The sequence below is a fragment of the Plasmodium brasilianum genome, chromosome 8 (genome assembly GCF_023973825.1).
Source record: "Plasmodium brasilianum strain Bolivian I chromosome 8, whole genome shotgun sequence".
NCBI lineage: Eukaryota > Apicomplexa > Aconoidasida > Haemosporida > Plasmodiidae > Plasmodium > Plasmodium brasilianum.
The window spans coordinates 819,891-836,726 of record NC_090121.1 but is presented as its reverse complement, the minus strand read 5'-3'; the positions used below and the strand labels follow the sequence as shown (position 1 = coordinate 836,726).

The window sequence follows — 16,836 nt, the reverse complement described above, 5'->3', positions numbered from 1 at the left end:
TAAAGTTCATTTATCACTTAGAAAAAAAATGATATATACATTACGTGGGAAAATTCTCAATAGCAGTAGCAGCAGTGGAAATAAACATGCATCAATTTTAAATGCAATTCAGAAAAGGAACATATCTAAGGATATACGATTTGGAAGCGATGCTCGAACGGCGATGCTTACAGGTTAAATTAAAACGTCCAAAGGAGTAAATGCGCATGCGTGACAAATGATTACGTATGCATTTGGATCTACATATGATCCAAGATCTGCTACTACATTTGCTACTACATCTGCTACTACATCTGCTACTACATCTGCTACTACATCTGCTACTACATCTGCTACTACATCTGCTACTACATCTGCTACTACATCTGCTACTACATCTGCTACTACATCTGCTACTACATCTGCTACTACATCTGCTACTACATCTGCTACTACATCATTATGGGAAATCCAAAGCATCTGAACTTGTGAAAGAATATACATATATACTCATGCATGTGTGTATACATGCACATGCATGCTTTTTTTTGATTGTCATTTTGCTGAACTCTGCGCAACAATAAGATGAGTTCACTGCAATATATTAAATTTAATTTATCTTTTTTTATTTTTTTTTTATTTTTTGTGGGTCCTTTTAGGATGCAATAAATTGGCAGATGCTGTGAGTGTAACATTGGGTCCAAAAGGCAGAAACGTGATAATAGAGCAGTCATTTGGTTCTCCAAAAATTACAAAGGATGGTGTAACAGTTGCAAAAAGCATTGAATTTAACAACAAATTAGCAAATTTAGGTGCACAAATGGTTAAGCAGGTTGCTGCAAATACTAATGACAAAGCAGGTGATGGTACAACTACGGCTACGATTTTAGCTAGGTCTATTTTTCAACAAGGTTGTAAGGCAGTAGATTCTGGTATGAATCCAATGGATTTATTAAGAGGGATAAATAAAGGGGTTGACAAAGTTTTAGAATATTTAAATTCTATAAAAAAAGATGTTACAACGACAGAAGAAATATTCAACGTAGCTAGTATATCAGCTAATGGTGATAAAAACATTGGTCAACTTATTGCTGATACGATGAAAAAGGTTGGAAAGGAAGGAACAATTACAGTTACAGAAGGAAAGACATTACAACATGAATTAGAAATAGTAGAAGGAATAAAATTTGATAGAGGTTATATATCACCATATTTTATTAATAATAGTAAAGATCAAAAGGTTGAGCTTGATAAGCCATATATTCTTATTCATGAAAAAAAAATTTCAAGTGTTAAGTCTTTATTACCTGTATTAGAACATGTTTTACAAAATCAGTCATCCTTATTAGTAATAGCAGAAGATGTGGATAGTGATGCTTTGGCTACATTGATAGTAAATAAATTAAGGTTAGGTTTAAAAATATGTGCAGTAAAAGCACCAGGATTTGGCGAACATAGAAAAGCCCTTGTTCATGATATTGCTGTTATGACAGGTGCTAAAGTGGTTACAGAAGAAACAGGATTAAAACTAGATGATCCAGATGTTGTTTCTTACTTAGGTAAAGCTAAATCTATTAATGTTACAAAAGATAGTACTTTAATTATGGAAGGGGAAGGGAAAAAAGATGAAATAAATGAAAGATGTGAAAGTATAAGAAATGCTATAAAAATGAATACATCTGATTATGAAAAAGAGAAATTACAAGAACGATTAGCTAAGATTACAGGAGGAGTTGCTTTAATTAAAGTAGGTGGAATAAGTGAAGTTGAAGTTAATGAAATAAAAGATAGAATACAAGATGCGTTATGTGCAACGAAAGCTGCTGTTGAAGAAGGCATAGTACCAGGTGGTGGTAGTGCATTATTATTCGCTTCAAAAGAATTAGATTCAGTACAAACAGATAATTATGATCAACGAGTTGGTGTAAATATTATCAAAGATGCTTGTAAAGCTCCTATTAAACAAATTGCCGAAAATGCTGGACATGAGGGATCAGTAGTAGCTGGAAATATTTTGAAAGAAAAAAACTGTAACATTGGATTTAATGCTCAAGAAGGAAAATATGTAAATATGATTGAGTCAGGCATTATTGATCCTACTAAAGTTGTTAAGACGGCTATATCGGATGCAGCCTCTATAGCATCCTTAATGACCACAACTGAAGTAGCAATTGTTGACTTCAAAGATGGTAAAGGTGAAGAATCCCAGTCTCATATGAATTCAGTTAACTCCATGGGAGATATGGGTGGCATGTACTGAAATTAGGTAACATGGAACGGTGCAGAAAATGGGAATAACCAAAAAAAAAAAATAAAATAAAAAAAAAAAAAAAAAAAAAAAAAAAAAAAAAAAAAAAAAAAAAAAAAAAAAAAAAAAAAAAAAAAAAAAAATTAAAAAAAAAAATGAAGGATTACAGCAAAATACGATAATGCATATGTACCTTTAATTTTCTACATTTTAAATTAAAAAAAAAAAAAAAAAAAAGTCAAACAGGATTCCTGTTAAGGAGAGAAGTAAATGTTGTATGTTTCCACAATTTGCCCACATATATATGTATATATGTATACATATATGCACATGCTATTACATATTTTGTAAGAAAATAAAGTGCAGCTTGTTGAAGCTCAAATATAATACCCCTTTTTAACTTCACAGTAATGTGAAAGTTTTTCAATTATTTTAAAAAGATCGCATACTTATGGAGTTACTTTTAATTAACTGCCTTAATTCGTATTCGCTTATTCATTTATTTAAGCTTAGGTGAAATTATTTTTATTGCATAAGCGTTTTTGACGTCTATCTAGCATAATACAAACATATATGTGCATATACATGTTTATGTTTGTATAGATGTATATGTGCGTATGATGTATTTGTGCGAGTATATGTATATATGCATGTGCATATGTATGCAGAGCTTACACCTAATTTGTGCATAATGAGAAAACATACAAGTGAGCTCTTTTAATAATTATCATTTTTTAAGTTGCACCTTGTTATCTACAAAATTAGTTCCTTTAATTTTATGTAAAAATTTTCATGCCAAGTGAACCATGTGTGTATAATCCTTTTCATTTTTCTTTTTTTTTATTTTATAAACTTTTGTACGCATAACAACGGTTACATCATAGCTTCATTTTTATAAATGCATATTCTTTTCTCTAAGATATATGTATGGAAAATATAAAATTTATTAAAATAAGTGTTCAATCAACAATTTAATATAAATTCATTCAAATATATAATTGAATAATGTTACATATTCTTAAATTCTATGTAATTTGCCGTTTTTCCCATTATACATTAAAAGTAAAGGAAAACTGAACAACCGTGTTATTGCGCAAAGTACATAAGATTACTGTACAAATTAGCTTGTAGGCAACTACAATAATAAATGAGCAAACGTGTAAACAAAAATTTGCACAGTGAATAACAGAATAAACACATAAACGAATATATATATACATATGAATATATATATTTATATACATATATAAGTGCGTATTCATATATTTCAAAAAAAAAAAAAATGAGCGAACACGGGCATAGATAGATATATATACATAAACGAATACCTCTACAAATATGCAAATAAATTCGTATGTATATAACAGCGCAGAGGTAAGAAGGAACACTCTATAAAGTTTTACTACGATTTTACGCATGATATTTGCTAAAAATTTTTGATACTCTTATAGAAATAAAGATGATTCCCTGTAAATAAAATGAAATGAACGTTAAAAAATTTTCTGTGCTTTCATATATTTGGAGAAGAAAACAAAAATTGCATATTTCAAATTTTTATGAAAGTATAAATAACTTCCAAATTTTTAATTTTCCTTTTTATAAAAAGAATAATTTTTTTATCCCGTATAGCACATATGTAGAAAAGAATATTGTAAGAAATAGAGCGAGCGAAATAGATAAAGGCATTCAGTTAACTAACGCTAAGGTTACGGACAGTGTGTGTAGTTATATCAGTAGTGACGATTCAGATGATGAAGTAGAAGCAGAAGAAAAAGAAGTAAAAGAAAAAGGAGAAGAAATAGGCGAAACTGTTGGGAAGGTCTATCCCGAAATTTCCTCTAATACAAATAGAGTTCGTGATGAGAAAGCTTCTTCATATGATAGATCTGAATTGAAAAATAGCACTCACATAGCTACACACAAGAACAGTAGTAGAAAAATACCTAGTAGCTATGATAAATATGTTGATTATCTTTCGTACAATAATAATTTGGTGGAAGCAACAAATAACGACATCGTAACGACAAAATGTACTACTAATTATGTAGATTTACATGGTAATAAAAAAACTAATGAGGAAAGGAATAATACCATTAGTGTGTGTAAAAATATGCATTCTTCATATTCTAATGATGTTTCGTATTTTAATAATTATTCGTCTATGATGAAAGGAAGCAACGTGAATGGTGATAGTAAAAGTAAGGACTATACAGAGATGAAATATTATTTAAATTCATATATAAATAAAAAGGAAAAAGTATATAATCCGAATAAACCTAACAAGGTTAATTCATTGAGTGAAGAATTAAAAAAGTTAGAAATATCATTAAGGCCTTTACAGAACGATATTAACAATGTAAAGTTGTTTCTTAATTTTTTGCAAAATGAAATAAATAAACATTATAAAAATTGTCATGTAACTCCATTCGGTTCTATAATAAATGGTTTGTGGACGAAAAATAGTGATATTGATATATGTATCCAAATACCTGTATTACTTAATAGAAAAGATCAGGTAAAATTTTTAAAAAAAATTTGTTTAATATTAGATAGTTTTAATAATGGAATAATTGAACAAAGGTTTTCAGCCAAAGTACCCATTATACACTTTTATTGTAAATGTTATAAAAATTCATTTGAGTTATCATGTGACATTTCAATAAATAATATATTAGCAGTAATTAATTCAAAATTAATTCAAAAATACGTAAGTATAGATAAAAGATTACAAATCATGGGAATAGCTTTAAAATATTGGTCAAAAAATAGAAATATAAATGATAGATCAAAAGGATTTTTATCATCTTTTTCATTAATTTTAATGTTAATTCATTTTCTGCAGTATGTTGTGGAACCGAAAATATTACCATCACTACAAGACATTTCATTTAAAAGAAATGAGAAACCATTTTATGTAATGGGTGTTGACTGCAAATTTTGTCAAGATGAAGCTGTTATAAGAGAAGAATTAAAAAGGATGAATAACTGTAACAGTTATAGCAGTTATGACAATTGTGCCCGTGACAGATACAGCTACAGTGGTAGTAACAGTAACAATAAGAATAACAGTTGCAATAATTTTGATGTAGACATTTCAACACTATTAATAGAGTTTTTTAAATTTTATGGCTATAAGTATAAAAGTGGTATAATAGCAATAAGGGATATAAATGATTATTACCAAAACTTCCAAGCATTAAAAAATTATGAATCTTATTTTCTTTTTGTTGATAATCCTTTTGAAGTAGGAAAGGATGTTGCAAATGTTTTGCCTCAAAATTATAAGACTATTGTAAATGAAATGAAGAGAGCATATAAAATTTTAAAAAACAACGGATCATGGAAAGACGTATGCTCTTTTAGCGATAATTTAATTTATTCCTAACATTTTCAAATTTGCACATGTGCACATATTTATATATATATGTATATACACATATACATATATATGTGTATGTACGGGTGTTTGTGTGTGCGAATTTCTTTTTCTTATTTATTCATATAAAAATAATACAATTACATAGGAAATTACAAAAAAGAGCGCAACCATCAGAAATAACGCAGTTATGAGAAGTTATATAAAAAAAGAAAAAAGGAAAATATCATACAATTTTTCACATACGAAATTTACAAAAAATATGTGTATGTGTTCATTTAATAATATACACATTTTCAAATTAATTCTCTCACATTAACATTTTATGTAACTGTTTTTCAAAAAAAAATGTTTGAAATAATATTAGACATTTAAAAATATATGGCTCAATTTTACCTTACTTGTGCATGCCTATTTTTTTTTTTTTTTTTTTTTTTTTTTTTTTTTTCTTCATTTTTTGTATACATATGACATGAATGAATGCAAGGTAAATAGATAAAAGATTTAAAAAAAAAAAAAAAAAAAAAAAAAAAAAAAAAAAGGAATCAATCATCTAATATGATAACATCACTATTATTATTTACGTTATTTAAATCCTTCGATTTGTGAAAAAAATCAGATAAAAAAAATCCTTCCGTCAAATCGATTAAATCAGTAGAATTTTTTGAATTCTTGGAATGGTTATTTTGGTTACATTCATTGAATTGTTCATCTTTTTTTATTACATCAGAATTATCGTGCATACCGTTTTTTGCTGAAAATGTGCTATTATGTAATTTTCCACAGTATTTATTGTCTTGTTCTGAAAAGTTTCCCCTATCGTAATTTTTATTATAACATATGCTATTACTACTATGCACATGACTTATGGAAGAGTGCACATTTTCAAATGGTTTTCCCAAACAGTTGTTACCTGTTTCACTTTCAAATGCATATCTGTCCTTTTTTTGATGTGTGCAGATTTCTGAGTTGCAGCCATCTACATAATCATAGTTACCTTTATCATTTAAATAACTGGCACCATTATTGTTACTATTATTTGGATTATTGTTACTATCGAAACAAACGCATCTCTTTTCTTCTATATTATTATTTAATCTTTGATTATTCACTAATTTTATATCGTTATAGTTACGTTTGTTCCTTATTTCTTCAGAACAATTGTCTATTTTGATTCTTTTTTCACTTGATTCACATCTCGTAAGGTGATATGTGTCACGCATGTCAGAATATGTGTTAATAAATTTTGTAGACTGGTCATCATTACATCTTCTAGAGTAAAACTTATCACATTCATTAGTGTAATTAGTACTATCTTTTATATAATAGCTATTCCTTCCCTCTTTTATTAAGAATTCACTACCATGCTTGGTTTGATATTCATTTACGTGTTTCTGGGAGTAATTATTATTATGGCACTTCTCCGAATAACTATAATTATCATTGTTGGCTAGAACATTAACACTGGTGTACTCATCTCTGCTAATATTATTGCCATTATTGCCATTATTGCCATTATTGCCATTATTGCCACTATTGCTATTAGTGATGACACAACAATTTGAGTTGTCCGATTTAAATGTAGAGTTAAAATTATTGCTTTCATTTTTATATGTACTGTAAGGACTACTGTTATGAATACGGTTTTTATCTTCGTTCTGATAATTGCCATAATAATTTGCTTTACCATTTTCCATACTGTGATAATCTCCGTTAAAATTATAATTATATGATCTATTGGTGCATTCTTTACCAAACATGTCAACATCTTGTTGATTGTACCAGTTACAGTTACCAGGATTATTGCTATGATATAAGATCTTGTTACTTGTATTTTTGACCACTGATTTATTATAACAATTCTCACCCGAATGTGTATTATCATAATAAAAATTTCTCGTAGTATTACACACATTTTTATTAAATTCTTTCTTTTTATGTATAATTGTACTATTCACAAAATTATCCGTTTTTGTAGTGTCATGTGCTAATTCTATAAAATTATTTTGTCCTCTTATGGGATCTACTTCATCAATTTCATTCTCCTCCATATTATCATAAGCTTCTGCTATTTTAGACCCTTTAAACAAAATAGCTGCTTGATTTTTCTTTAGTAATATTGCACCACGTCGAATAGTAGGTCTATTATATAAAATAATTTTGGGGTATTTATATTTATTCATATCAAGATAATTAAAATTTTCATTAAATTGTTGTTCATAAGCATAAATAAAACTATTTCCATCAAATAATAAAAAACGATACATCCTCCTAAATCTGTTATTATTGTTGTTAAACTGATTACCGTCTTTTTTATCATCATTGTCATCATCAACCTGATCAGCATCAACACGACCATCGCGGTTCGCTTTTCTACTACCTACCTTTTTTATATTATTTTTTTTGTTTTTCTTTCCCCGTCTTCTTGTAGTAGAAACTTCCATGTTGTCCATTTCTCCAGATTCTGAATTGGTCATAAAATCTTTTAACTCGTCATTTTCTTCTTTGTCATCGTCTTCTGTTACGTTTTCAAATTTATACATGCGCTCACTTATATTAACATAATCAACTATTTCGAAAATATTTACTCCATCTAAATAATGCTCCTTTATATCTGAGTAATTTTTTGGCAAACAGCCAAATGGTTGAGAGTAGGTGAAAGGGTTTATTATAAAATGTTCATACAATTCCTTATCATTTACATCTTTCTCACACCCAATGTTTGTTTTATATTGTTTTAGAAACCTATTATAGTTTATTTTTATCACATTCTTTTCAATTAGTTTTTTCATTATTCGAGTTATTCATTTTTTTTTTTTTTTTAATTGTATTTTAAGGAAAAACATCATGATTATTTACATTTCTTCATCTTAATTCTATTTTTGGTATATGTGACATAGGAAAAGAAAAAAAAAAAAAAATAAATAAATAAAATAAATAAATAAAATAAAATAAAATAAAATAAAACTACAATTTAAATGATCTGTGTAATTAATACAAATGTTCATTATATCGTCTTCTTCACTTCTTCACTTCTTCACTTCTTCACTTCTTCACTTTTTTGCTCTTTTTTTTTTTTTTTTTACCCTTTTAACAGTTAATACACACTTATTATCAATACTGTAAATGCATATCATTGTATACATTTTATGCATTTTTTCTTTTTTTTTTTTTTAAGTCTTCATTCATTCACAACTTCGTTAACCTGCAACTAGTTTTATATGCATCTTCATTTATATAGTTGTAAGTTCTTGTTTATCAGTTAGCTAAAATATTTTTTTCCTACACTCTTAAAAATTAAAATAAATTTCAAGATGCTTAGGGGGAGCATTTATGTCACATGCAAAAGAGCGCAAATTAAAAAAAAAAAAAAAAAAACTATATATAGTGGTAAGTAGCCATATAAAGCAAAGGAATATAAAACAACGTAAAAAAAGGGAAAATATATATAAAAATATATAAAAATATATAAAAGAAAGCAAAACAAATTAGGGTAAATTACACTGTCACCGTTTCATAAACATTTCACAGAATATTGTAACATAGTTGCAAAATGTTAAGAGGTATAAAAAAAAAAATAATAATAATAAAAATAATAAAAAAAAAAAATAATAAAATAAATAAATAAGAGTTTGCATCTTTTTACTTTGTTCTTAAATTATTAATGAGCTCTTTTTCAAATCTATATTCTTAAAAAGGAAGCGCATTTTTATATGCCTTAATATCTTTCCTTTCGCGGAATAATGCTCATTTAAGTAGTACGTAGGCTAAATAACAGTAATTGTAAAACAGGACTTCTAAAAGGTGGAGGGGGAATGAACAATATGCATAGTTGTATATATATACATATACATACTTATGTGTAATTAAATAACGTAAATTATATAAATTATGCTCAACAATTAAATGTAAAATAAGCGATTCCCCAATTCTTCTCCACCTAAATAGGTTATAGTTGAAAATACTTAATTCAATGGAAGAAATGCTTTAGAAATTTGAAAAATGGTTATGACAATATATCTTTGATGCAATTATTTTTATATAGAATAAAAAGGAAAATAAAAAAAAAAAAAAAAAAAAAAAAAAAAAAAAAAAACAAATACACAAAAGCAAGGTTTTTAAAAAGGGATGTTTATATATTAATGTTTATAAAAATGAAATTGCATTAATAAAACTCTTCAGAATATTATTACTGTGCCTTTGTTTTTTGTTTTTATAAATTTAACAAAGGGAAAAGACGGCAATAAAAATTATCATACGATATCAAAAATTGAAAAAGTCAAAAGTATGAACTGTACGCACGAAACGTACATACAAAGTGCAAGCCCGAGGTAAGTGCAAAAATGGTATTATGTGCACGTTAACATTATTTAAATTTAAAATTTTTTATTATTTTTTTATTTTTTAGTTTTCCTCTTTTCTAACTCCCCCTATGCGTAATATAAATCATCCTTCGTATCGAAACCTAAGCTCGGAGAGTCATCAGTTCTCTTTGTTAAAATTTCTACTCCTTTTTCAGTTATCAACAAGGTATGTTCAAACTGAGCTGATAATTTTCCATCCGATGTTGCACTTGTCCATTTGTCAGGCCATAAAATATCTCCATAATGTCCTTGATTTATCATAGGTTCAATTGTAAAAATGTGACCAGGTTTCATTATACCTACTGCTTTATTTTTTCTGAAATGAGGAACAGTAGGATTTGAATGAAACAATTTTCCAACACCATGTCCTGAGTATGTCCGAACAACGGAAAAATTTTTTTTAGTTACATAAGCATCTATTATGTTACCTATATTTTTATATAACATACCGGGTTTACATTTTTTAATAGCTTCCATTAATGAGAAGTAACAAGTTTCTACTAACTCTTTTGCTTCATTTGAGACCTTGTCAATATCACCTACAAAATAAGTTTCATTCAAATCTGAATGCACACCATTTAGAAAAACACTAATATCTATATTTATAATATCACCATTTTCTAATGGTCTATAATCTGGTATTCCATGACAAACAATTTCATTTACAGATGTACAACATGATTTTGGAAATTTATAATAATTTAATGTAGATGGATATGCATTATTTTTAATTATAAATTCATGAACCTTTCTGTCTATTTCATTAGTTGTAACACCTGGTGAAACTAAAGAATGTGCATAATCTAATGTTTTTCTACCTAATACACAAGCTTCTTTAATTCTTTTTATTTCATCTTCACTATTTACATAAATATCACTCTTCCTTTTAAATTTTAATTCTGACTCAGGTATAGAAGTTATTGCATAGTCAGGTTTTTCTATATGTTCAGGGACTTCATTCATTTTTGATATGGGCCATGGTCGTATGTTACCAGTAAATGTAAAATTAACAAATTTTCTCAAATGCTCATCATATACCCAATATAATCTATTAGTAGGATCAAAATATTTTGGTGATAATTGTTTTCTAACATATGCCATAAAATTTACTACTTCTTCTTCATCATTTTTTTTTTTCTGTACATCCTCATGAACAGTTGTATGTTCTTTCCATGATTTTTTAAAACATTCTTGACTACAAAAATAGCTATTAATTTTCATCTTTAGGCATATTGGACAACTCAATTTTTTATTTAAAATTTTCCCACATCCATTACATAATTCGTCGCTTTCCTTTTCCTCCTTTTTTTTGCTATTACAGTTTGGAGCAACGCTACTGTTTGTAGTAACGTTCGCACAGACTTCGCTGCATTCCCGTTTCTCATTAATTCCATTTTCGTTCGAACTACTAGTATTATCAGTATTAACAATATTATTTGTACGATATGTGCTATTTGTACTATTTGTGCTGTTTGTACTACTTGCATTATTTTTCGTTGCTTTGTTCTTCCCTTCAAGAGACGTTTCATTTAAATTATTTTTGCAGCTCGTACCATTATTAACTGAATTCACTGTTGCTATTTCAATGTTTTCTTGCGCTGTCATCTTTTTTTTCTTTTCCAAATCGACGGTCGCCATTGTACGTTTTTTCAGAAAAGAAGCATTTTACAGAAGAGGACGATACGTATGTATGCATGTATGTATGTATGTATGCATGTATGTATGTATGTATGCATGTATGTATGTATGCATGTATGTATGTATGTATGCATGTATGTATGTATGCATGTATGTATGTATGCATGTATGTGTATATGTATATATGTTTATATGTATATATGTTTATACGTATATATGATTATATGTATGTACATATATATATATATATATATATATATATATATATATATATGTGTATGTGGTTATTTTAAAAATTTTGAAAAAAAAAAGTTTAAAAAAAAATTAAAAAGTTGTTGAGGTTATGAAAATTATTGGAATTAAAAAAAAAAAAAAGCAAAACAGCAAAACAGCAAAACAGAAAAATAGAAAAATAGAAAAATAGAAAAAACGATAAAAAGCAAAAAAGATAAAAAGCAAAAAAGATAAAAAGCAAAAAAGATAAAAAGCAAAAAAGCAAAAAACAAAAAAACAAAAATAGAAAAAAAACAAAAAATATATATATTCGTGTTTTGTGTATACATCAATTTATAATATTTGTGCAAAATCAAACATTTTCCCTCAATATTTTTTTTTTTGTATTAAGTATGTAACTGCTCTTTTATTTTATTTTTTTACTTTTTTGTAGAAAATTCAGTATTGAATAAAGTAATAAAAATTGCATAAACTAGCACAGATTTGTACAAATTAACACAGATTAGTACAAATTAGTACAATTTAGAGCAAAATATAATAAAAAAAAAAAAAAAAAAAAAATTGTAAAGCCTAATCTTTTTTTCGTTTGATCGCTTTTTTGGTCAATCTTCTTTCATTTTCATACATGTATGTATGTTTATATATATGTGTGGTATAATTTTAAATGAAACTGTTTATTTACATATATTTTACACTTTTTTCCTTTTTATATAAAAAAAATTTCTCTTCTTCCATAAAATATAATAACAGAAACATTTTATCTAAATTGAGACTTTTTAAGAAATTTATTGGTAAAAGAAGAGTGGACACACAAAGGAGGCAGATGTTTCTTATTCCTGAATCGTTGTTTCATAAAAAGAATAATTTCACAAGTAAAGCAAAATTTTAAATGAAAAGAGTACAAAAATTAAACAAAATGTGGATATATATATATATATATATATATACATGTGCGCACATATTTATATGCATAGATTTGCACGCATATATGAATGTGCATAGATTGGCATACATATTGTGTACACATACATGTGCATACAATTTATATACGATGTAATGACAACGTAACCCGCATCTTTGAATCAGGTATATTTAACTCGTAGTAATGTTTATACATATATTTATATATGAGAATTATATTTTATAGGTTTTTTTTATTCTTTTTTTTTCCATATCATAAGAAAATTTGTTGTATTTAACTTAATAGCAACATGTGAATTTGTTTTTCATTTTTTGGATATCCAATTAGTTTCTCTACATTTTTGTAGACCATTTGTTCCAAAGCAGAGATTAAAATTTTTTTTTTTTTTTTTTTTTTTTTGTATATTCATTAAGCGTATTATTTTAATTTGCATATAATAAAGTCCATTTTGTTGAAGGCACATGTACATTATATTGTACTCTTTAAATGTAAACATAATTTTAATTATAATTATTGAAATACGTTATGCACCTTTTTGTAATTATATAATAATGAATTATATAAAGAAGTAATCGTACAAAATAAATATGATTTTATGTAGTGCCATATATTCTGAAATGTTAAGAATTACAAAATAATCAAATGTGCACAAAAATATTTGTATATGTGTACGTATATAAAATTATAAATTTGGCAAGAAAATCGAGGCAGTTAAATGCACTCGTATGCGTGTGTGTTTTTACATATATTCTTGTGCACATTTGTACGCAGTTTGGTGTATTATTTTGTACGTATTTTTGCATATTTTTTTGTATTTTGGTATATTTTTTTGTACGTATTTTTGTGTGGTTGTTTGTATGTATTTGTGTGTGGATGTCTGTGTATTTGTTTGTGTGGTTGTTTGTATGTATTTGCGTGTGGATGTTTGTGTGTTTGTGTATATGGGGATATATGCGAGGGTAAGTATGTATACGTGTAAGTACGAATATATGCACGCTTAGAACTTGAAAGGACTTATTTTTTCCCCGTTTTTTGTATATCAGGTAAATACGTAATATTAAGGAAGCTACATTATTCCAACATGGAAACGCATAATAATTTGCCAAAATGGAATATGCCTTCAAAAGAGGGGAAACATATAACCAATTTATTGGTAAACAATTCCCTGACCCATAGCAAAGTCGAATTCATTCCTCAAGTAAGATTCTACACATGTTAACATTTAAATGAAATTATGTGCACAGGTAGATTTGTGAACATGTATGCTAAAGGGTGTAATTGTGTGTGGTGATAGTGTGTGTGTAAATATATGCCTATGTAAATATATGTGTGGGTAAATATATGCCTATGTAAATATATGTGTGGGTAAATATATGCCTGTGTAAATATATGCCTGTGTCTGACAGAAGACAACGAACGTGACCGACGATATCCAGTGGGATATCTTGCAATAACTGTCTGACCACACAATTTTTTTTTTTTTTTTTTTTGTCCCTCGTAGGAGGGTAACAAAATAAGATGGTATGCATGTGGCCCCACTGTTTATGATGCAGCACATTTAGGACATGCAAGAACGTACGTAAGCTTCGATATCATTAGAAGAATTCTAGTAAACTATTTTAAGTATGACGTTTTTATGGTTATTAACATAACAGATATTGATGATAAAATAATAAAAAGGAGTGAAGAAGAAAAAGTGAGCTACACAGAATTAGCTCGAAAATGGGAATATGAATTTTGGCAAGATATGAAAAATTTGAATGTGCTTTTACCAACATCAATAACTAGGGTTAGTGAGTACGTAAATGAAATAATATCCTATATAGAAAAGATAATAGAGAATAAATATGCTTATGTTAGTGAAGAAGGTAGTGTATATTTTGATATAGATGAATTTAAAAAAAATCCAAAGCATTATTATGCACGTATGGAACCTTTATCTGTTAAGGATGAAAGTAAAATTTTAGAAGGAGAAGGAGATTTAGGAATAATTTCCAAAAAAAAAAAAATTCATATGATTTTGCATTATGGAAATCATCTAAACCTAATGAACCTTATTGGGATTGTCCATGGGGAAAAGGTAGGCCTGGATGGCATATAGAATGTTCAACAATGGCAAGTAATATCTTAGGAAAAGTTTTAGATATACATAGTGGAGGTATAGATTTAAGATTTCCACATCATGATAATGAATTAGCCCAAAGTGAAGCTTTTTTCGATCATAGTCAATGGGTCAATTATTTTTTACACTCAGGTCATTTACATATTGAAGGTTTAAAAATGTCTAAATCATTAAAGAATTTTATAACAGTTAAAAATATGTTAAAAAAATATACATCCAATCAAATTCGTATTCTTTTTCTTCTTAATAAATGGGACTCCTTTATGAATTATAGTCCTAATGGAGAAAGTATGATACAATGTATAGAAATAGACAAATTTTTCTTTAACTTTTTTGCATTAATTGAGATGAAAATAAAAAATTATAATTTAAATAACTGTAATTTGTATTGGAATGATACCGATTCTAAATTAAATAATTTATTTAGACAAACCAAAAATAAAATTCATGAATATCTCCTTGATAACTTTAATACCCCTGAAGCTATGGTAACATTACAAAAATTAATTACAGAAATTAATGTATATCTACAAAATGAAAAAACACAAATAGGATTACTCCTAGAACTCAAACATTATATTAATTTTATTATGAACACTTTTGGTCTTGTATATGGCGATACACATAAAGCAAAATATGAAAAGTTAGATGAGCTTTTACAAGTGTTAGGATCCTATAGAAGTAATATTAGGACGAACTTGCAAAGTAATGCAAAATTGATCAGAAAAATTTTAAAAGATACAAAAGAAAATGCAAAAAAGGAGCTAGTAGAAGAAAAGGATACTACTCTACTTACTACACAGATGTACACTGATTTTATAAATAACGTCAAAGCGAATAATGAATGTTTATTAAGGGAATGTGATATGCTACGAGATCAGCATCTGTTAAATATGGGTATATTAATTGATGACAGACCCAATAACGAGTTTGTCATAAAAATTTTAGACGATAACCAACTGCAGCAAGAAAAAGCCAAAAGAGAGCAAGAGCTAAATAAAAAGAAATTCGCGGAACAAAAGAAAGGAAACCTTGATGAAAAGAAAGAGTAGGGAAGTTCTGGAAATTTTTTGTACGGTGCTCATATCAACAGTTGAGTAAGGGTTGACCAGATTATATGCATGTATCCCTAAGTATATGAGTGTATACGTACATATATATGGGTATATGTGAAAATTTACTAAAAATTAAGAAAAGGAAAGTACCTCCTTCTCATGCGTTGGGAGAGTGTATATAAAAAGAACCACATTTCCAGTATTTGCTACATGTGCAGACTTGTATATGCTGGTATGTGTATGTATGTATGTAAGTATGTGAGGGTGGGTGGTGATTGATTGATTGAAACATGTCCACATTGAATGTTAAATATTTGTATTTCTTCTGTTGTCACTTATTATACAATTATGAACGCAAAACAAAACAGTCACACATGAACAGAAACATAAATAGGAAAACATAGCACGAACATATTACAATTCAAAAATTTGAATGAATACCCAGCATGTGTGGGGTATGTACATATGTATATAAATATATATACATACATACAAATATATACAATATATTTATGCATGCGTTTTTATGCAAAAATTTCTCCTTATAAAAATGTTTAACGTTATTTTTTACTTTTAATAAAATTAAAAAAGAATTTGCGTTCTGACGTAAAATTTTAGGAAAGTATGATATATATCTGATATTTACATGTTAGCTCACACCAAATTCAAGAAAAAAATGGAATAAATGAAAAAAAAAAAAAAAAAAGAAAGAAAAAAAAAAAGGTATGAAAGAAAGAAAAACTGAAGATATATGACAAGAACTAAGGTTAACTTTTTTTATGTTTTCTTTTTTCCCCTTTTTAAGAATAAAATGAAATGCCTATTTGCAATTTCAAAATTTAAAGGATGAACTTGGAATATATGACTCAATACGATCAATTTTCATTAATTTAAAGAA

General features: G+C 27.4%; 5 protein-coding genes across 5 annotated transcripts; 3 read left to right on the top strand and 2 right to left on the bottom strand.

Annotated features, from left to right (window-relative positions):
• Positions 1-564: 564 nt before the first annotated feature.
• On the top strand, positions 565-2,239 carry MKS88_002359 (heat shock protein 60; the record flags this gene model as incomplete). The annotated part of the gene is made up of 2 exons (XM_067215362.1): positions 565-568; positions 639-2,239. 2 exons carry the CDS (start codon positions 565-567, stop codon positions 2,237-2,239), a joined length of 1,605 nt encoding a protein of 534 aa, XP_067073796.1.
• A 1,471-nt stretch (positions 2,240-3,710) lies between these two features.
• Positions 3,711-5,612, top strand: MKS88_002358 (nucleotidyltransferase; the record flags this gene model as incomplete). The annotated part of the gene is made up of 1 exon (XM_067215361.1): positions 3,711-5,612. The coding sequence occupies one exon, from the start codon at positions 3,711-3,713 to the stop codon at positions 5,610-5,612; it is 1,902 nt and encodes a 633-aa protein (XP_067073795.1).
• Positions 5,613-6,148: 536 nt separating this feature from the next.
• On the bottom strand, positions 6,149-8,395 carry MKS88_002357 (RMI1 domain-containing protein; the record flags this gene model as incomplete). The annotated part of the gene is made up of 1 exon (XM_067215360.1): positions 6,149-8,395. One exon carries the CDS (start codon positions 8,393-8,395, stop codon positions 6,149-6,151), a length of 2,247 nt encoding a protein of 748 aa, XP_067073794.1.
• Positions 8,396-10,033: 1,638 nt separating this feature from the next.
• MKS88_002356 (methionine aminopeptidase 1b) lies at positions 10,034-11,605 on the bottom strand (the record flags this gene model as incomplete). Its single annotated transcript, XM_067215359.1, has 1 exon — positions 10,034-11,605. One exon carries the CDS (start codon positions 11,603-11,605, stop codon positions 10,034-10,036), a length of 1,572 nt encoding a protein of 523 aa, XP_067073793.1.
• Positions 11,606-13,842: 2,237 nt separating this feature from the next.
• MKS88_002355 (cysteine--tRNA ligase) lies at positions 13,843-15,935 on the top strand (the record flags this gene model as incomplete). The annotated part of the gene is made up of 3 exons (XM_067215358.1): positions 13,843-13,959; positions 14,263-14,716; positions 14,842-15,935. The coding sequence occupies 3 exons, from the start codon at positions 13,843-13,845 to the stop codon at positions 15,933-15,935; spliced, it is 1,665 nt and encodes a 554-aa protein (XP_067073792.1).
• Between the last annotated feature and the right edge of the window lie 901 nt (positions 15,936-16,836).